We start from the raw sequence: 21,725 nt of genomic DNA, 5'->3' as shown, positions 1-21,725 counted from the left end.
TATATGTATAGTTGCTTAGGTAAACAATTATAACATGTAGGTACCATCCTAAAGATTAGTTTAGAGTACTTCAGGAACCCTGAAAAGGTATGCCTAACCCAGTTCCTAGAAATGATGTCTACAGAGTGTTCTGAAAGATGAAGAGGAGTTAGTTAGCTAGATGAAAGAGGTATAGGGTTAAGGGATTTGTCAGGTGGATGGAGTGTAGAAGATGTAAAGGCCAAGGAGAAGATAGCTTAAGACCAGTAGAGGTGGAGATGAGGGGAAGAAGGAACTGAGCTTGGCAAGAGATGAGGCTAGAGAACTACTAAACAGAGACAAAATCCTGAAAGTCCTAGAACGCATGTTAAAGAGGTTAGACTTCAACCTAAAGGCAGTTTAGAATAAAGTGTTTTAAGTGAGGTATGACAGAATCAGACTTACATTTTAGACAGATCACCATGGCTGAAGTATAGAAAATGGGTTAGAAAAAGGAAAAAAGTAACAGATGTGGCATTTGCTTATATAAAAGAGGTTAAGAAAAAAGCAGGAGTAGATGACTTGGAGGTTCTGGTTTGAACATGTGGGTAGGTGGAGGTTCCATTTTCTAGACAAGGAATATAAGAGGAACAAGTCTGCAGCAAAGATGACAAGTGTGATTTTGCATTTGGAATTTGAGTTGCCAAGTAGATATATTCAGAAATTACTCTGATAAGAGATATGGTGCTCTAAGAAGAGATCTGGATTTGTTCTTTCAGTTCTTTTTGATTGAAAATCAAGCAGAAAAGCACTGTCCAAAAGAACTTTCTGTGATGAAAGGAAAAAACATCTGACACCTGCACTATTTAATGTGATAGTCATGAGTGATATATGGCTATTGAAGAACACAGATATAGATGGCACTAGAGGAGAGTATGCAATTACCCAGGGAGCTCAAAAAGAGCTATTGTAAAGTGAAGTATTTGGAATTTTCAGATGAATACTTAAGTGAGGCATATATATTCTATGCTATCATTAGTAGTGCTTAATAGCTAAAACTAAATGGTTAAAAGCACTATTTTTCCAAGATACTCCATGATTGCACTGTAAATTATTCTGAGGAAGATCTTTAAAGTTTAGTCAAGTTGGCTGAGAAGCAATAAAAAGCAGGTTGCTTTAGTTTTTAAGAGTTTTCAGACTTTGCAGTCAGAATCCATTTTCAGTGACATGGTGGAACAGATCCTTATCAAGTATAATTTCAGATAAAACAAGTTGAGATTGAGGCACAAGCATTAATGCCCAACGGCTCTGAGCGCTAGTAGGAGAAGTAAGGGGAATGTAGTAATGTTTATCTAAAGAAAGAAGAAACTCACCATACACAAAAATAAACTCAAAACTAAATGTAAAGCCAGACACTAAAAAAATTTATAGAAGAAAACACAGACATGACACTCTTTGATATAAATTGCAGCAAGATCTTTTTTGATCCAACTCCTAGAGCAATGAAAATAAAAACAAAAATTAACAAATGGGATTTAATTTAATTTAAAAGATTTTGCACAGCAAAGGACCATAAGCAAAATAAGAAGATAACCCTCAGAATGAGAAAATATTTGCAAACAAAGCAACTAACAAGGGGGTCAATCTCCAGAATATACGAACAGCTCACACAGGTCAATATCAAACAATAAGTAACCCAGAAGGCAGAGGATCTAAACAGACATTTCTCCAAAGAAGACATATAGATGGCTATATGGCACATGAAAAGATGACCAACATCAGAAATGCAAATCAAACTACAATGAAGCATCATCTCACAGAGATCAGAATGGCCACCATCAAAAAATTTACAAACAATAAATGCTGGAGAGGATGTGGAGAAAAGGGAACTCTCCTACACTGTTGGTGGAAATGTGAATTGCAACAGCCACTATGGAGAACAGTATGGAGCGTCCTTAAAAAGCTGAAAACAGAACTACTAAATAACCCAGCAATCTCACTCCTGGGCATATAACCCAGAGAAAACTGTAACTAGAAAAGATACACTCACCCCAATGTCCACTGCAACATTATTTACAATAGCCAGGACATGGAAACAAGCTAAATGTCCATCAACAGAGGCATGGATAAAGAAGATATGGTAATATTCCATTATATACCATGGAATATTATCACCCAGCCATAAAAAAGACCAAAAATACCATTTGCAGCAACATGGATGAACCTAGACTGTCATATTGAGCAAAGTAAGTCAGACAGAGAAAGACAAATATGTGACATGGTTTCTATGTGGAATCCAAAAATCAGGCTACAAACAAACTTATTTACAAAACAGAAGGAGAGTCATGGCTGTAGAAAACAAACTAATGGTTACCAGGGAATAAATGTGGGGAGGAATAAATTGGGAGATTCGGATTGACTAGACACACTACTATATATAAAACAGAAAACTAGTGAGAACCTGCAATACAGCACAGGAAAATCTACTCAAGACTCTGTAATGGCCTGTATGGGAAAGGGATCATTAAAAAAAGGTGGGTATATGTATAACGGATTCACTTTGCTGTACACTTGAAACTAACACAACATTGTAAATCAACCATACGCCAATAAAATTTAAAAAAAAAAGGAGAAGAAATGTAAGGGGAGAAGTTAAGGGAAAGACATACACATAGTAGAGATCGAAGTGTGCCACTAATAAATGACTTATAAAAGTAGCTAATAAAAGTAATGCAAATGTCACAAATACTAAAGGTCCAAGAGTATCAGGAGTTTGATAGCTAGTCACCTGCACAAACAAGCTGTTTTTAATCAGCTTAAATTATAAATCTCTTGATTTTTACTGCATATTACAGCTGTGTTCAAAAACGAAAAAAATTTGTGACTGTAACAGGAATTATTGATCTTATACTTAGCTAAAGAACAATTTAATTTTATCAAGATTACAAAACAGTACCTGTAAGTCGAGGAATAACTGTTTTGTTGATGACAGTAGACAAGATTTTCTTATCAGAACTATCTTCCTTCTTTGAATCTTCCATACTGCAATCTATAAATTCTTTTACAGATGTGAACCATGGCATCTGTTTTAAACCTATGGAATCAAACTTATAAATAAAATTATCCAAGTTATAAATAAATTCTTAAACTTTATCTTTAAATAGTTAACTTTTTCCATAATTACCAGAGCTTTTCTAAGGATCAAGGGAGAATAATTCCATATTTTAACCCAATGTATACAGTAGGTTACAGTTTATAGGGTCACAAAGAGTTGGACAGGCACATACAGTACTAGACCACCAAGGCTAGACAGGATGACATGACTAACACATGACGTCTAGATGGTGAGACAGGATATTACATTTCATGCATTTATTCATGTCCAGAAATGCCCCCTGTGTATTCAGGATGTACTAAGTGGCAGGTACTGTTAGGAACAAAATATACATTTATAATGATAGCAGTTAAAATACCCATGGAATTTGCTTTTAAAGATATACTTACCTCATACAAAATTCACTTCTGGCTCTCCCAAGTCTCCCTAGCACAAATGTATACTTTGCATGTGGCTTATCTTATTATTAAGCAAACAGCAGATGGCCAATTACTATTTGTTGAATGACTGAATGAACAGATCTTTGCTATATGTGACAGAATACTCAATTCAGCTTGAGTGGTTAACAAATAGGCTGCCATCCAACCTAGCTTAGGGCTAAGCTTGGTTCCTAAACTAAGAACACTGCATGGCCCTGAACCTAACAGAAAGTCTAAAGGCATGCATGACTAGGGCAGAGGAAGACCTGCCTTAGTTGAACAAAAGGGATTCACCCTTTGTTAAATCTTTATTTTCAGCTCTCCTCTCTTCCTAGAATTTCATTTTCTCAGTTCTGTTTGCTTAACCACATGGATGTCCCATCATCATTTCATTGTCTATAGTTTAAAACTTCCTTGAAAACCTTTTCCCTCTTTGAAAAGACACCATTTCTATGAACGGAACTACCATTGTCCTAATAACTTAGAATCCAAACCTTGGGGTCACCATTTTGATGTGTTGTGTTAGGGTTATTCGCAGTAGTTTATTGATTCTTCATAAAATCACTTGTAATCAACCCTTTCTTTCCTCTTTGCTTTGTCACTATCACCCTATGTGAGGAACTCATCTCCTTGGACTTGGGCTACAGCAACTGCCTTTCAGTATATCTTCATCTCTTTCTCTCTACCCTCCAAGTTAGCCTATTGCTCAGAGCTTCCTAAATCATTACCTTCATCATGTAGCTCCTCCCATTACCTACCAAAACAAGTTCATATCTTTTGATTTAGAATCTATGCAGTCTCTACAAAACTACTATTTCTCCCCATGTACCTTTACAAAACACCTTTCCTTCCTCTCTCTCTTCCTGTTTAAATTCTATATACCCTTTAAATCCTCATTTAAATTCCCCATCTTCATTGTAGCTTTCCTAGTCAAGTATACCCATTATGTCATCTCCAACTTCAGAACTCTTGGTACCTATTTTGAATTTCACTCAGATTGCAAAATTCTTATGGTCTAATACTATCTTATTTTTTTGAGTGATCTTCAACTTACCACAGAAGATTTTTTTAAAGTGTTTCCTTTACTGATGTGTTAGCCTTAAAACAGAGTGAGAACCAAGAAATGGTAAATGTAGACTACTACTCCAAAGCATGATTATTAATTCCATCTCTAAAGGTGAGATATTTTATGTTACAGTTAACCTGATAACAAGAGGATTTAAGTAACTAAATGTGATTAGGATTATTTTTTTCACGTTAAGCTCATATACCTTAAGAGGGTTCCAGTCAATCAACTGAAATCGTATTAGGGGATTTAAAAGCTTCGGAATGCATAAACTAATGAAAGCTTCATAGTAAGAATCAGGAAACTTTTCTCGCCATTGTTGAAATTTCAATAAAATATTCTGGATATTACAAAAATCACTGTGTACATCTTCAAAAATCTTCTTATGATCCTGTAAAATGTCACCTGTGAAGAAAATGAGTCTCTGTATATTATGCATTTTACATTTGTGATCTTTAAGTTTGATTCCTATAGTTATGTATAACTTATGTAATCAACTGAGTTGAAAGTTATTCCTTGACATTAACATATAAATTAGTTTTTATTAAAAAAACACACCTTAGTAACAGCTGATACTAATAAAATCTACCATTTACTAAGCCCTTGCTATATGCGAAAACATTATAAACACATTATCTCATGTCATCATCATAACTATCTTCCCTAAAAGGTAAGTGTTTCTAGCCTATCTGTTTACAGACAAAGAAAAAGCAAACAACAATATCAGATACAGTGAAGTCAAGTAATTTGCTTAATGTCACATAGAATAGATTCCCTCTTTGAACTCATCTATTTGACTGTAAAGTCCACATTCTTTCAACTGTATGTATTTTACCTTCTTACAATGCTAAAAATGGACTTTACTATAAGTTCAATTCAAATTCAAACTCCGGGAGATTGTGAAGGACAGGAAAGCCTGCCATGCTGCAGTCCATGGGACTGTGAAGAGTTGGACATGACTGAGCGAATGAACAACAAATAGGGACTTCTGTGGTGGTGCAGTGGCTAAGACTCCAAGCTCCCAATGCAGCAGGCCTAGGTTCAATCCCTGGTCAGGGAACTAGATCTCACAAGCCACAACTAAGACCTGGCACAGCCAAATAAATAAATATTTTAAAAAATTGAAAAAAATGATAATATAGAAAGCATGTAGCAGAGAAATGAAGCCAAAAATGTTCATAGCTCATTTATAACAGGAGATGAAAAAGGTTGAGGGGAAAAAACTACAAAGATGCAGGAATACTCCTCCCACTTCTCCACTTTATCCATTCTTTCAGAGGTACAGACAAGTCTAATAAGGAAAAAAAAGTATTATTTTTTCTGAATTTTCCTAATTATTTTGGATAGCTTAATTAAGGGCAATCATGGCAAAGATTTTCCATCATTTCAGTATTTCAAATTAAGCCACATCAGAAACTTGATAACTGACCTTGGCTTTTTTGGAAGTCAATCATGTCTGCTGAAGACAGTTCATCATCACTAGATGTTCCTTCTTCATGAGTACAATTCCCAGAAAGAACCCTTGCTTGTCTTCTTTGTGCCCTGTATTTTGTAAAAAACCAAAAATAAAATATGAAAATAATTGCTTTAAAACAAAAAGTAAAAGTCATCATTACTTAACATGCCCAGAAATAAACAATCATACTTTCACACATTTTATGTTAATATTTTTGACATTTTAGCTTCATTAATCTGAACTGATTCTCCCTCTTACTCTTTTTTTTTTTTCCCCCCCTTATTCTTGTTAGATACTCCCATGATTTGGAAAAAGGAGTAGCAATGTATTTAGGACTAGCTTCCAGGTACGAGACAGTCCCAACCTGATAAATACCACTTTACACGTTCCTTCTAACTGATCCAAATACACAAGTGTGTCTTTAAACCATGGGGTAGAGGACTGCTTAACTAAATTTTGGTTTTACACCATTCTCACAAATTAATATGCTAGGTTATAGTTATTTATACTGTATGATTAACTATATTTAAACTGTGAGAAATGCTTGCTCAGGGATGCTTTAAGTCTTTAGTTACCTTCGAGATTCAACCTCTTCTAAAATCCACGGAGTTTTTTCATCTGTAGCCAAGCTATTATTTACTGACGTCTCAGGTGTGCCTGTTAATGAATAAAACTGATTTTATACTGTAAATTCTAAAAAGAAATACAGTGAAACATTTTGAAAACAAAAGTTATATTTTAGGTATGTATACATATTTGTATATATAAACATCCATACATAGACTATGCTTAAATTACATATTTCATTATGCAATGAAACTGCAATGTTAACTCTGCCACAATATTAATAGGTATTGAGTTTGCTAATCTAAGAAAATGTACCTTGTCTGGCGAATATAGTTCAGCACTTGAGAACAGTAACAAAAATAAAGTTTCTTTCCCTTGTATTCTTTTTCAGCAGTTTTCACCTTTTTTTTTTTCTGTCCCTATGGTCAAATTCTAGAAACACATTACCAATATGTCAATCATATTATCTCCTATTTTAGCATATACTGTAATTTATGACCAACTAAATGTCATATATTTGAGTCATTTTGATTTTGCTTTTATCATCTACTTGATGCTATGGTCTCATTTCTTTCACTATACCCTGACAGCACCTTAATCAAAGAAAGACATCTCTGCAAATACAAAATCAGTGTGAGAATTAAAGGGCTGCATCCAATTCTTTTTTTTTTTTTCAATTCTTTTATTAATATAATGAGATCTTATAGATGATTCTATACTGAAACCCACCAGAATTTCTTTAACTTCCACAATCAATCTATGGAAAATTTATAAAGTTGGACTTCTGACACAGTCTATATGTTTATGTCAACTCACCTCAAAATAATCATTAAATGGTCATATAAATATTTTCTTTCAAACACTAAGTGATTAGAAGTCATAATTTTTATTTTTTTAGATTTGGACTTAATTTAAGACATTTTAAAGCCGAGATTTTAAAATGGTTTGGGAATTTTAGAAGAGGGTAGGTGAAAGGTCAGTGGGAAAATACACAATAAACATTTTTTATACAGAAATAAAAATATTTTTAACTTTTAGCTACAATTTAGCTTAATGAACAAAAAATCACATTGAACATGAAAAACACTAACATGATAACTGTTGTAAATATGCTGATTCATGTTTTAATTCATCTTGCCTGCGTTTCATAAAGATCATGGCTTGTTTTAAAAGGAGTGCATGCATTGCTGATTCTATTTCTTGGATGTTGATAATCTGAAATACATACATAAATAACATTTTGTGGGTGGTCATTAAATGATTATAAAAAATAATTATATATAAGCACATTATATGCTCAAATTTCATATAACAGAAACATTTTTAACACTATCACATCTCAATTAAATGAACATTGTGAGGAACAGATGTAGCTTCCAATACTTATAATACTAATAAAACTAGAAAATAAACTTATTGTACCAAAACAGCTATAAATATCATAAATAATAAACCTAACTTGGCTGGAGTCAGGAACATGGATAAACATGGATAGATAAGAAAGATTCTTTTTTGAGATAGAAGAGAAGAAGGAAATTATGACTGCAGCTATTTTTCACAGGCCGAGCATGTCAGACTGTAGGGGAACATCTGAAGAAACTGGTAAAATTTGAAAAAAATAGAGGACAGAAGACACCTAAACAGACAAGAAAGCAAGCTGTGAAGCAGAATTGAGTGACTAATTAAAACTGGCATTCATATTACATATTTCTTGGGCAACAATTTCTCCCACTTCAATCATGTTCCATAGCTAATGCTATGGATTCAAGCCTTTGACAGTGTAATTCTTCAAGGATGAATGAAGAAGGTCACACTGTAATAAATATTTCAGAAAAGTAGCTACCAAACAGTATTAAGGGGTAGCTGACTTAAAACCATAGGGGAGAAACTAATTTGGTAATCTTTTAAAAGTAATAAAGAAAGTAGAGTGTATTTTTAAAGTGATTAGTCTACTTTAGGAAAAGGACAACTCAAGATCCCAATTTAAGGACTCAGTATGTATAAAACAAAAACAGGAATTATAATGGAAAAGAATGATTCATAAATCTGATTAACATAAAAATTTAAAAACATCTGATGTCATTGCTAATAGAGAAATGTGTATCAAAACTACAGTGAGGTATCATATCACACTGGTTACAAAGGTCAACGACAAAAAGTCTACATATAACAAATACTGGAGAGACTGTGGAGAAAAGCGAGCCCTCCTACACTGTTGCTGGATATACAAACTGTGCAGCTACTATGAAAAACAGTATGGTGGTTCCTTAAAAAACGAGAGTTGCCATATGATCCTGAAATTACACTCTTGGGCACATATCTGGAGAAAACTCTAACTCAAACAGATACATGCATCCCAATGTTCATAGCAACATTACTTACAAGAGCCAAGACATGGAAGCAACCTAAATGTCCCTGAAAGATGCCTGGATAAGGATGATGTGGTGTATATATGTATACACACACACACACACACACACATACACACACTGGAATACAACCCAGCCATAAAAAAGAATAATGCCATTTGCAGCAGCAGGGATACACCTAGAGACAATAATACTAAGTGAAGTAAGTCAGAAAGAGAAAGACAAATATATTATGATATTACTTATCTGTGGAATATAAAATATGATAAAAATGAATCTATGGGGAGGAATAAACCAGGAGTCTGGGATTAGCAGATACAAACTACTATATACAAACTAAGCAACCAGATCCTACTGTACACCACAGGGAACTATATTCAATATCCTGAAATAAACCATAATGGAATAGAATATGAAAAGAACATACATATATATAACTGAATCACTTTGCTATACACCAGGAACTAACACAACATTGTAAATCAACTATACTTCAATTAAAAATTGAAAAGAAAAAAACAAAAAGCACACCTAATATCGAAAAAAGGACTTCCTGGGTAGCACAGCAGTAAGAATCTGCCAGCCAAGCAGGAGATGTGGGTTTGATCCCTGAGTCAAGAAGATCCCCTGGAAAATGAAATGGCAGGCCACTCCAGTATTCTTGCCTGGGAAATCCCACGGACAAAGAAGCCTGGCAGGCTACAGTTCATGGGGTCAAAAAAGAGTCGGACGCAACTTAGTGACTAAACAACAACAAGTATCAAAAAACCACCTCAACAAAATTAAAAGACAAAACAAATTGGAATGTTTACCTACATCAAATAGGATAAAGCACTAAAATTTTTAAGCAATAGAAAGCTGTTCATCATATACTGGGAAAAAGGGAAAAAACCCACAAAAACAAACCCATCGTATGAACAAGAAGATAGCAGGGCAAAGGACACAAATAATTCACTAGAAGAAAACTATATGTGTTAAGAAAACAAATGACTTGTGAGATCAAAATAAATATGTAAAAACTAAATACACTAGAAACTGATAGAATTTTTCTGAAGGATAATTTAGCAATGTTTCATAAGCCTTAATATATTTAGACACTTTGACTTAGTAATTCAACCTCTAGGACTTTTCTTAAACAGACAGAATTTTAAAAATTTATATTGCTATTTTAGTCAGTTCAGTTCAGTTGCTGAGTCGTGTCTGACTCTTTGACCCCATGGACTGCAGCCTGCCAGGCTTCCCTGTACATCACCACCTCCCGGAGCTTGCTCAAACTCTTGTCCATTGAGTCGGTGAGGCCATACAACCATCTCATCCTCTGTCATCCCCGTCTCCTCCTGCCTTCAATCTTACCCAACATCAGGGTCTTTTCTAATGAGGAAGCTCTTTGCATCAGGTGGCCAAAGCATTGGAGCTTCAGCTTCATCATCAGTCCTTCCAGTGAATATTCAGGACTGATTTCCTCTAGGACTCACTGGTTTGATCTCCTTGCAGTCCAAGGGACTCTCAAGAGTCTTCTCCAATGCAATTAAAAAGCATCAATTCTTTGCCACTCAGTTTTCTTTATGGTCCAACTCTCACATCCATACATGACTACTGGAAAAACCACAGCTTTGACTAGACGGTCCTTTGTCAGCAAAGTAATGTCTCTGCTTTTGGATATGCTGTCTAGTTTGTCATAGCTTTTCTTCCAAGGAGCAAGTGTCTTTTAAATTCATGGCTGTGGTCACCATCTGCAGTGATTTCTAAACCCAGGAAAATAAAGTCTATCACTGTTTCCATTGTTTCCCCATCTATTTGCCATGAAGTGCTAGGACCAGATACCATGATCTTCATATTTTGAATGTTGAGTTTTAAGCCAGATTTTTCACTCTCCTTTCACTTTCATCAAGAGGCTCTTTAGTTCCTCTTTCTGCCATAAGGGTAATATCATCTGCGTATCTGAGGTTATTGATATTTCTCCCAGCAATCTTGATTCCAGCTTGTGTTTCATCCAGCCTGGCATTTTGCATGATATACTCTACATATAAGTTAAATAAACAGGGTGATAATACACAACCATGATGTACTCCTTTCCCAATTTGGAACCAGTCTGTTGTTCCATGTTCAGTTCTAATTGTTGCTCCTTGACCTGCATACAGATTTCTCAGGAGGCAGGTATGGTGGTCTGGTATTCCCATCTCTTGAAGAATTTTCCACAGTATGTTGTGATCCACACGGTCGAAGGCTTGAGTGTAGACAATGAAGCACAGGTAGATGTTTTTCTGGAACTCTCTTGCTTTTTCTATGATCCAGCAGATGTTGCCAATTTGATCTCTGGTTCCTCTGCCTTTTCTAAAACCAGCTTGAACATCTGGAAGTTCTCGGCTCGCGTATTGCTGAAGCCTGGCTTGGAGAATTTTGAGCATTACTTTACTAGCGTGTGAGATGAGTGCAATTGTGCGGTAGTTTGAGCACTCTTTGGGATTGCCTTTCTTTGGGATTGGAATGAACACTGACCTTTTCCAGTCCTGTGGCCACTGCTGAGTTTTCCAAATTTGCTGGCATATTCAGTGCAACAGTTTCACAGCATCATCTTTCAGGATTTGAAATAGCTTAGCTAGAATTCCATCACCTCCACTAGCTTTGTTCATAGTGATGCTTCCTAAGGCCCACTTGACTTCTCATTCCAGGGTGTCTGGCTCTAGGTGAGTGATCACACCACTGTGATTATCTGGGTCATTAAGATCTTTTTCTGTATAGTTCTTCTGTGTATTCTTGCCACCTCTTCTTAACATCTTCTGCTTCTGTTAGGTCCATATCATTTCTGCCCTTTATTGAGCCCATCTTTGCATGAAATGTTCCTTTGGTATCTCTAATTCTCCTGAATTGATTTCTAGTCTTTCTCATTCTATTGTATTCCTCTATTTCTTTGCACTGATCACTGAAGAAGGCTTTCTTATCTCTCCTTGCTATTCTTTGAAACTCTGCATTCAGATGGGTATATCTTTCCTTTTCTCCTTTGCCTTTAGTTTCTCTTCTTTTCTCAGCTATTTGTAAGGCCTCTTCAGACAACCATTTTGCCTTTTTGCATTTCTTTTTCCTGGGGATGGTCTTGATCACTGCCTCCTGTACAATGTCACAAATCTCTGTCCATATTTCTTCTATTTGCATGTAAATATTGCTATTTACATGCTGCAAAATGATTACAAAAAACACCTAACTGTCCAATATTAAGGGAATAATTAATATTCCAGTATGTCAAAAATAGGTAGGAAGAATCCTAGATGAAGTACCTAGTTATGAGATTTAAACTAAAAAAAAAAAAAAAATCGCATTGTAAGGGAATTTCTCTATAAAAAGGAAATGATTCAATATTTATAGACACATACCTTTTCATTAAGACAGTCAATTAAATTTTCCACATAAACTTTCATGCTTTTATAGAATTTAAAACTTAGAGCTTGATTTGATGAATTCTCTAGGTTCTGGATGGTACTCTTTGAGCTCTTGATATCTTGTATGTATTTTTCATATTCTCTTAGATGTGAGCGGTGAGTATCCTGTAGTAATGTTAATCTAAATAAATAGAAAATAAACATAAAAATTGCTTTATATTACAAATTTATTTCTATTATAGTAAGTAGCAGTCTAATGAAAATTTTTTCAGAGCTACCTTATAAAGACCACCAAGAAAACTGACAATCATACAAACCTGGGTTTATAAGATGTGTGGAGCAAAGGAAAATTCCACAATAAGAATGGCTTCAAAGGGAAAGGCAGCATAGGACACGAAGAGATTTTTAGGTGCTACAGCTAATCTCAGGGTAGTCTTAGAGGAGAAATTCGTGTGGATCGATCAGAATATGTAAACTAGGTGACCTTCTAGAAAAATCGTGCAAAGTCTCTTCAGTCACATCCAACTCTGTGACCCTATGGACTATAGCCCACCAGGTTCCTCTGTCCATGAGATTCTCCAGGCAACAGTACTGGAGTGGGATGCCATGCCCTCCTCCATATGTGTACTTACTTTATATAGGCAGTAACAGTCTTTCTTTTGCAATGTTTCAAAGGGTGGGGTATGTGCAGGGTCTGAGGTGGTCCAGTCTTCCAATCTTGATGAGCATTTCTGGACCTTTAAAGTTTCACTGCCTTCCATTTCTCTTCAAGCTGTTGTTTGGGACATTGCTCTTTTTTCACACTTTGGGTCCCCTGCTTTGAAGAGATACAAGGGAGCTGCACACAACCTAGTCTTGATTAGACAAGGCTATGTGAGTGCAGGATCTTAGTTGGTCCAGTCTCCTAATCTTGACAAGCTTCTCTGGACCTTTAATCTTGCCTCGGGTGGTTTCATTGCTGTTCCTCCTTTGTTTAGCAACTGTTCTGCCATTTGGAACTGAGAGAAGGTCATGGAAGCTAGAGTCTAGCCTATAATAAATGAGGGACCAAAAAAAAGGCCTCAATACCTAGGAGCTCCACAGGGCCCTACTAGGCTCAACACCTCCTTTTCTTTGATACTCCTCAATCTTGAGGACCACTGAATTCTTTCCATTTCTCTTCAAGCTGCTGCTCAGGACACTGCTCTTTTTCACACTTTCAGGAGCATCGGGTCTCCTGCTTTGAAGAGATGTAAGGGAGCTTCCAGGCAAGGTAGAGACCTTGTCCCATTTCAGGTGAGTTTTCCAGCACAGCTTCATAAGTGATGTCTTAATAATGTCCTTGTTGTTATTGTTGTTCAGTCGCTCAGTCGTGTCCAACTCTTCGCGACTCCATGGACTGCAGCACTCCAGACTTCCCTGGCCTTCACCATCTCCTGGAGCTTGTTCAAACTCACGTCTATTGAACTGGTGATGCCATCCAACCATCTTATCCTCTGTCGTCCCCTTCTCCTGCCTTCAATCTTGCCCAGCATCAGGGTCTTTTCCAATGATTTGGATCTTTGCATCAGGTAGCCAAAGTATTGCAGCTTCAGCTTCAACATCAGACCTTCCAATGAATATTCAGGATTGATTTCCTTTAGGATTGATTGGTTTGATCTCCGTGCAGTCAAAGGGACTCTCAAGAGTCTTCTCCAACATCACAGTTCAAAAGCAATCAATTCTTCAGTGCTCAGCCTTCTCTATGGTCCAACTCCCACATCCACACATGACTACTGGAGAAACCATAGCTTTGACTAGATGGACCTTGGTTGGCAAAGTAATGTCTATGCTTTTTAATATGCTGTCTAGATTGGTCATAGCTTTTCTTCCAAGGTGCAAATGTTTTTTTATTTTCATGGCTGCAGTCACCATCTGCAGGGATTTTGGAGCCCAAGAAAATAAAGTCTCTCACTGTTTCCACTGTTTCCCCTTCTATTTGCCATGAAGAGATGGGACCGGATGCCATGATCTTCATTTTTTGAATGTTGAGATTTTTCACTCTCCTCTTTCACTTTCATCAAGAGGCTCTTTAGTTCCTCTTCACTTTCTGCCATAAGGGTGGTGTCATCTGCCTATCAGAAGTTATTGACATTTCTCCCGGCAATTCTGATTCCAGCTTGTGTTTCATCCAGTACAGCATTTTGCATGATGTGCTCTGCATATAAGTTAAATAAACAGGGTGACAATATACAGCCTTGATGTACTCCTTTCCCAATTCAAAACCAGTCTGTTGTTCCATGTCCAGTTCTAACTGTTGCTTCTTCACTTGCATACAGATTTCTCAGGAAGCAGGTCAGGTGGTCTGGTAATCCCATCTCTTAAAGAATTTTCAAGTTTGTTGTGATCCACACAGTCAAAGGCTTTATTGTAGTCAATGAAGCAGAAGTAGAGTTTTTCTGGAACTCTCTTGCTTTTTCTATGACCCAGTGGATGTTGGCAATTTGATCTCTGGTTCCTCTGCCTTTTCTAAATCCAGCTTGAACATTTGGGAGTTCTCAGTTCATGTACTGTTGAAGCCTCAATTGGAGAATATTGACCATTACTTTGCTAGCATGTGAGATGAGTGCAATTTGGTGGTAGTTTGAACATTCAACCTTAATCATATCCTTAAGAAGGGTTTTTGTCATTTCTGATGCTTCAGTGGTCTTATATTTGAAACATAAGAGTTCATGTGGAATTACTGTTAGATCAGTCTGTGGTCTTCCTTAGAATATAGGTATCTGTTACTTAGTGTCAGTCACTCAGTTGTGTCCAACTCTTTGGGACCCCATGGACTGTGGCCTCTGTCCATGGAATTCTCTAGGCAAGAATACTGGAGTGGGTAGCCACTGCCTTCTCCAGGGGATCTTCCCAACCCAGGAGCTGGTATTAAAGCCATTTGAGCATGCTATGATTTGGTATGAATTTTTTGTTTTGTGACCTATTTTGAAACTGTGAGTACACTAGAATTAGAGAATTAACTACCAATGAAATAAATTCATAGTATTTGGACCTGAATCAAACAATTAAAAAAATTAAACTTTTGCTAATCTCCTTATGGGCTTCCCTGGTGGCTCAGTGGTACAGAACCTGCCTGCCAACACAGGAGATGCAGGTTTGGTCTCCAGGCAAGATCCCCTGGAGATGGAAATGGCAGTGCATTCCAGTATTCTTGCCTTGCAAATCCCATGGACAGAGAAGCCTGGCACATCAGGCTTAGCTGCCCTATGACATGTGTAATCTTCCCAGACCAGGGATTGAAAATGTGTCCCCTACATTGGCAAGGTGTACTCTTAACCACTGGACCACCTGGGAACTCCAAGAGATAACTATTAATAGCAATAGATAATAGTTAGCTATGCTTTAGAAATGTATTTGTACCAAGAACCTTAAAAACCACTGGACCACCTGAGAACTCCAAGAGATAACTATTAATAGCAATAGATAATGGTTAGCTATGCTGTAGAAATGTATTTGTACCGAGAACCTTAAAAATATAACCTTTTAACTTTATATTTTTTATAAAAATATAACTTTTGTTGCAGTTAACTTTCCCTGGAAATTTATGTTAAGAAATAATATTACAGTTTAAATAACTTATAGGAACAAAATGTTCATTATCTGTAGCATTATTTATAATAGACACATTTAGAAACCAAAACGTCTAACATAGAAATGCAATATACCAACTATATGGATAAACAAAACATCACTATATGCTTATAATTTTTTACTGTAGTAAAAAGCACATAACTTACAATCTTAACCATTTTAAAGTACATTACAGTAGTATTAACTATAGGCACACTGCTGTATAACAGATCTTTAGAACTTTTTCATCTTGCAGAACTGAAACTCTATACTCATTGATCAACAACTTTCCATTCGACTCCCCTCCACACGGGGCAACCACCATTCTACTTTTAGTTTCTAAGAGTCTGACTACTTTGCTTGTGTGCTTAGTTGCTGAGTCCTGTCTGACTCTTTGTGAACCCACTGACTATAGCCCGCCAGGCTCCTATGTCCATGGAATTTTCGAGGCAAGAATACTTGAGTGGGTTTCCTACTCTAGATCTTCCTGACCCAGGGATTGAACTGGGGTCTCTTGCACCTCCTGAACTGGCAAGTGGATTCTTCACCACTGCAACACATCATACAGAGCTTCCCAAGTGGCTCAAGTAGTAACAAATCCACCTGCCAATGAAGGAACTGTGGGTTCAGTCCTTGGGTTGAGAAGATCCCCTAGAGTGAGGTTATGTTCTGTAATTCTCTAATGATTAGTGATGTTGAGCATCTCTTCATGTTCCTTCACCACTTGTATGTCTTCGAGAAGGTTTATTCCAATCCTTTGACCATCTTTCTGCTGGGTAGTTTGTTGTTGAATTATATGAGCTACTTATATATTTTGGGTATTAACCACTTATCATATATACGGTTTGCAAATATCTTCTGTTATTCTGTTGGCTGCCTTTTCACTCTGTTTATTATTTCCATGCTGTGCAGAAACTAGTTTCATATAGTTTCAACTGTCTATTTTTGCTTTTATTGCTTGTGTTTTTTCTTTCTTGGGTCCTTTGAGATTCCATATATATTGGCACTGGAGAAGACTCTTGAGAGTCCCTAGGACTGCAAGGAGATCCAACCAGTCCATCCTAAAGAAAATCAGTCCTGAATACTCACTGGAAGGACTGATGCTGAAGCTGAAACTCCAATACTCTGGCCACCTCATGCAAAGAACCAACTTACAGGAAAAGACCCTGATGCTGGGAAAGACTGAAGGCAGGAGGAGAAGGGGACAACAGAGGATGAGATGGTTGGATGGCATCACAGACTCAATGGACATGAATTTGAGTAGGCTCTGGGAGTTGGTAATGGACAGGGAAGCCTGGAGTGCTGCAGACCATGGGGTCGCAAAAAGTCGGACACGACTGAGCAGCTGAACTGAACTGAATGTATTTTAGGATTTTTTTCCCTATTTCTGCAAAAAATGCCATTGTGATTTTGATAGAGAATGCATAACATTTATAGATTGCTTTGGGTAATATGGACATTTTAACTATATTAAATTTTCTAAACCATGATCACGGATACCTTTCCATTAATTTATGTCTTCAATTTCTTTCAGCAATATTTTGTAATTTCTGGTGTATAAAACTTTCACCCCTTGACTAATTCCTAAGTTATATTCTTTTTGATGCTATTGTAAATGTTTTCTAAATATATATTTTTGGACTTTTCATTGTTAGTGCACATAAACAATTGATTTTCATCCTGCAATTTTGCTAGATTTATTAGCTCTAACAGGGTTTGTGTTTGTTTCTTTGTGTTAAATGCAGTCTTCAGGTTTTCCCATGTGTAAGATCATGTCAACTGTGAACAGAGATCATTTTACTTCTTGCTTTCCTATTTTGATGTCTTTTTATTTTTATTGTCACCTGAATTCTCTGGCTAGGGCTTTCAATACTTTGTTGAATACAACAGACAAGAATAGGCATCCTTGCCTTGCTCCTGACTCTACAGGGAAAGCCTTCAGTTTTCCACAACTAAATGTGACATTAGCTGTCCATTACTCCTATATGGTCTTTATTATGTTGAAGTAGTAACAATTTCTCACAAAAGCATGCTTAACATCATCAAAGGCTTTTCCTGTACCAGCTGAAATGATCGTGTGGTTTTCACCATTCATTCTGTTTATATAGTGTATCACACTGATTTTCTTACGAAACACCCTAATAATTCCAGGAATAAATCTCACTTGGTCATGGCGTATAATCCTTTTAACTTACATTTGCAAATATTTTATTGTGGATTTTTACATCAATACTCATCAAGGATACTGGTTTACTAACTTCCTTTTCTTACGCTATCTTTGGGATTTTGGGGATCAGGGTAATGCTGACCCCAGAGAATGAGCTTGGGAATGTTATCTCCTCTTCAGTTTTTTGGAAGAGTTTGAGAAGGAATGGTGTTAATTCATTATTAAATGTTTGGTAGAATTAGGCAGTGAGGCCATCTCACACATATATATGTATATAACTGCTATACTGTCCCAATGAATTGATCTTTTTATATTATACAATGGCTTTCATAGTCTCTTGCAGTTTTTAACTTAAAATCCTTTTCTCTAAGTAATGCCACTCCTGCTCTCTTTTGTTTACTGTTTGCATGGAATCTTTCTGCAAGACTTTCACTTTCATTCCATATACATCCTTAAGTCTAAGTGAGACTCTTGCAGATGGCATACAGTTGTATCTTGCCTTTTTTTTTTTTTGGCTTGGGTGGCTTTTGGGATATTAATTTCCTGACCAAGGACTGAACCTGGGCCCTAACCACTAGACTGCCAGGGAATTACTGGATCTTGCTTTTCTTTTCAACCCATTCAGCCACTGTACATCTTTTGATTCTAGAATTTAATCCATTTATATTTAAAGTAATTACTGATATGGAAGGACTTATGATTACCATTTTAAAATTGCTTTTTGTCTTACAGTTATTTTGTCCCTCTTCCTCTCTTGTTGCCTTGGGCTTTGTTATTTTATTTTTTTAGGGATGTGTTCTGGGTCATTTTCATTTTCCACTGCATATCTTCTACAGGTATTTCTTTTATGTTTACCATGGGGTTTACAAAAAATATTGCAATTCCAGTAATCTCTTTTAAACTGAAAACATCTTAACTTCAATCTCATATGAAAACTCTATTCCTTTACATCTCCCCTGCCACCTCTTGTTATTGATACCACAAATTACATCAAAATTCTTATAGGTATTAACATAATATCATAATTATTTTTGTGTTTTTACCTTTTAAATTCAATTTCTGAATTAAAAGTGATTGTCATACCACTCTTACAGTATTACAGGATTCTGCACTTACACATACATTTACCTTTACCAGAGAACTCTGTATTTTTATATGCCTCATGCTACTGTACAGTGTCCTTTCATTCAACTTGAAGGATATCTTTCATCAATTTTTGTAAGGCAGGTCTAGTGGTGATGAACTCCCTCAGCTTTGTTTATCTGAGGTCTTTATTTCTCCTTCATGAAGGATAGTTTTGCTAGATACAGTAATCTCTGTTGGCAGTTTCCTTCTTTCAGTGCTTTGAATATATCTTCCTACTCTCTTCTGGCCTGTTAACAGAGAAGACCTTTGTTGAGACGCCTCCTGGTAATGTTATGGGACTCTCTTGGACATGACAAGGTCCTTTTGTTTTGTCACTTAATTCTTTCTTTGTATCTAGAAAGTCTGTCTCAGTGTAAGCCTCTTTGGGTTAATCCTTGTTGGATTCCTATCTTTAGCTTTTGAAATTGAATGCCCATTTCCTTCTTCAGGCTGGTAAGTCTTTGGGCATTATATCTTCAGATAAGCTCTCTGTCCCATTCTGCTACTCTTCTCCTTCTTGGATTCCCATAAAGTATATGATATTCTGCTTGATAGCATCATGTAAATCCCTTATTTTTTTTTTTTCACTTTTCTTCATTCTTTTTTCCTTTTTGTTACTCTAACTTGGTAATTTCAAATGACTATTCTTTGAGGTCATCACTTGTTTCTTCTGCTTGATAAGAGTCTGCTTTGGATCCCCTTTAGTAAATTTTTCAGTTCAGTTATTGTATTTTCAGCTCCAGAACCTCTGGTTCTTTTACAGTTTCCATCTCTGTTGTTATTCCAACCTTGTTCATGTATCATCTCCCTGATTTCTTTAGTTGTCTGTGTTCTCTTATGGCACATTAAGCTTCTTTAAGAGGATCATTCTGAATTCTCTGTCAGGTAATTCATAGGCCTGTTTCTTTTGGTTGTGGAAATTAATTCTGGTCCTCTTACTGGGCCAGGTTTCCTTGCTTCTTCACATGTCTGGTTATCTTTATGTTGTACTTTTTGTATTTGAAAATGCACGTAAGGGCAGTTTCTCCCCTTTTTGAAGCTGTATCCCTTAAGTGCATTTCAATTAGCCTGGATAAAGATTCCCAGTGGTAGTAGGGGAAGACTGTCTTCTCAAACCTTTCAGGGAGGATGATTCTCCTCAGGGTTTCTAGAGCTTTCCCAATTAGAGACATTTGTGGGTTTTCCAGGATTTTATGGTCTCTTGGTCCCCCTGGTGTTTGTAGTACTGAAAGCTTTCTGGCTCTGCAACAGGCTGCTTAGTTCATTCTTGTCCTTTGCGGCCCTCAGGCATCTAATGTATGATGGTTCTCCAACAGTGCTCTGAGACAGACAAGAGAGAGACAGAGACAAGTCCTTTGGGCAGTACCTCTAGAATATAGAATATATGTTCCGCTCTTTCCCTTCCAAAGGAAAAGCTAGGAGTCAGGTTTTTTTCTCTCCATTGAAAGCAGTGCTGGCTTGCTAGAGTGGCTAGATGCAGTTGGAATGAAATGGCTTTTCTTACCCATTACAATGTAGCTAATCTGGGCTTTGAACTTCCCTGGGATACTACAACTTCCTGATTTCTGGGGTACTCATAAATGCTTTTTGGATGGTATGCTGTTGTTCAGTTGATATCTCTGTGGGGCAACGAGGTCTGGGGCTTCTAATTCTGCCATCTTGCTGCCATAAATTCCAGCATACTATTTTTAAAAATTAAGGGCTTTTTAACAATGTAGATAAATGCAGATTAAAAATAGTAAGTTAAAAAAAGCAGGATTTGATATTACTTGTTGATTTTAACTACATGATATATCTATTATAAACACTGAAAGACATATACAAAAAAGGATCAGTTATGTTAGTGTAGTAACACACGTGATGCTAATTTTTCCTATAACTTTAATATTATCATTTAATAATTAATAAAATATATATTTATATTTATGGCTGTGTCAGGTCTTAGCTGTGGCTTGCAGGCTCAGTAGTTGCCCTGCATGTGGGATCTTAGTTCCCTGACCAGGGACTGAACCCAAGTCCCCTGTACTGCAAGGCAGATTTTTAACCACTGGACCACCAAGGGACGTCTCAATTAAAAATATTATAGTGCTAATTTTTTCACTACTAAATGTCTATAACAACTGTAAATTTTAAAATTAATATTACTTACCTAGTATTTAGTTGCTTCTTTATAATTTCTAAACTTACTGGTGGAAATGAAATGGAAGCATCAAACTTCTTCACTGTTTGAGATTCATGGCCATAAGAAAGATCTATGTCTTGTCCCTAAAAATAATATGAAAATTTGTGTTGTTTTCAACATTCATTAGTCCTCCAAATATTAATACCATTAAAGCAGACTGGATACACTAAGGTCTCACCAGCTTAAAATTCCATGCCTCTGACATTTTTTATGGTTGTAATAAAATTTTTAAAATTATTACACAGTTTTAAAATTTAGAACTTTAAACTTACATGCAAGAGGCAAATTACAAAATCTCATTTTCCATAAAAGCTTGGTTTTCAGTGTTTTTAA

At 36.3% G+C, this 21,725-nt stretch overlaps 1 protein-coding gene across 10 annotated transcripts in view; it reads right to left on the bottom strand.

Moving 5' to 3' along the window:
• The window catches only part of GCFC2 (GC-rich sequence DNA-binding factor 2), an 82,060-nt gene that overhangs the window by 26,283 nt on the left and 34,052 nt on the right, over nucleotides 1-21,725 (bottom strand). For 7 of the 10 annotated variants that reach the window (XR_006269423.1, XR_006269421.1, XR_006269422.1 and 4 more), the window contains 7 exons: nucleotides 21,360-21,475; nucleotides 12,322-12,508; nucleotides 7,673-7,796; nucleotides 6,590-6,671; nucleotides 5,988-6,100; nucleotides 4,764-4,963; nucleotides 2,915-3,065 (listed from right to left, as the gene is read on the bottom strand). Coding sequence is in view for 4 of the 10 variants with exons in the window: in XM_043468649.1 (XP_043324584.1) it covers nucleotides 2,915-3,065; nucleotides 4,764-4,963; nucleotides 5,988-6,100; nucleotides 6,590-6,671; nucleotides 7,673-7,796; nucleotides 12,322-12,508; nucleotides 21,360-21,475 (973 nt within the window). In the remaining 6 variants the exon portion in view is untranslated. Of the gene's footprint in view, nucleotides 1-2,914; nucleotides 3,066-4,763; nucleotides 4,964-5,615; nucleotides 5,850-5,987; nucleotides 6,101-6,589; nucleotides 6,672-7,672; nucleotides 7,797-12,321; nucleotides 12,509-21,359; nucleotides 21,476-21,725 lie in introns of those variants that run through there. The other 3 variants (XM_043468651.1, XM_043468652.1, XR_006269426.1) reach the window with 3 other exon arrangements.

The sequence above is a fragment of the Cervus canadensis genome, chromosome 5 (assembly GCF_019320065.1).
Source record: "Cervus canadensis isolate Bull #8, Minnesota chromosome 5, ASM1932006v1, whole genome shotgun sequence".
In the NCBI taxonomy this organism is placed as follows: Eukaryota; Metazoa; Chordata; class Mammalia; order Artiodactyla; family Cervidae; genus Cervus; species Cervus canadensis.
This window is presented reverse-complemented; position numbering and strand designations above follow the sequence as displayed.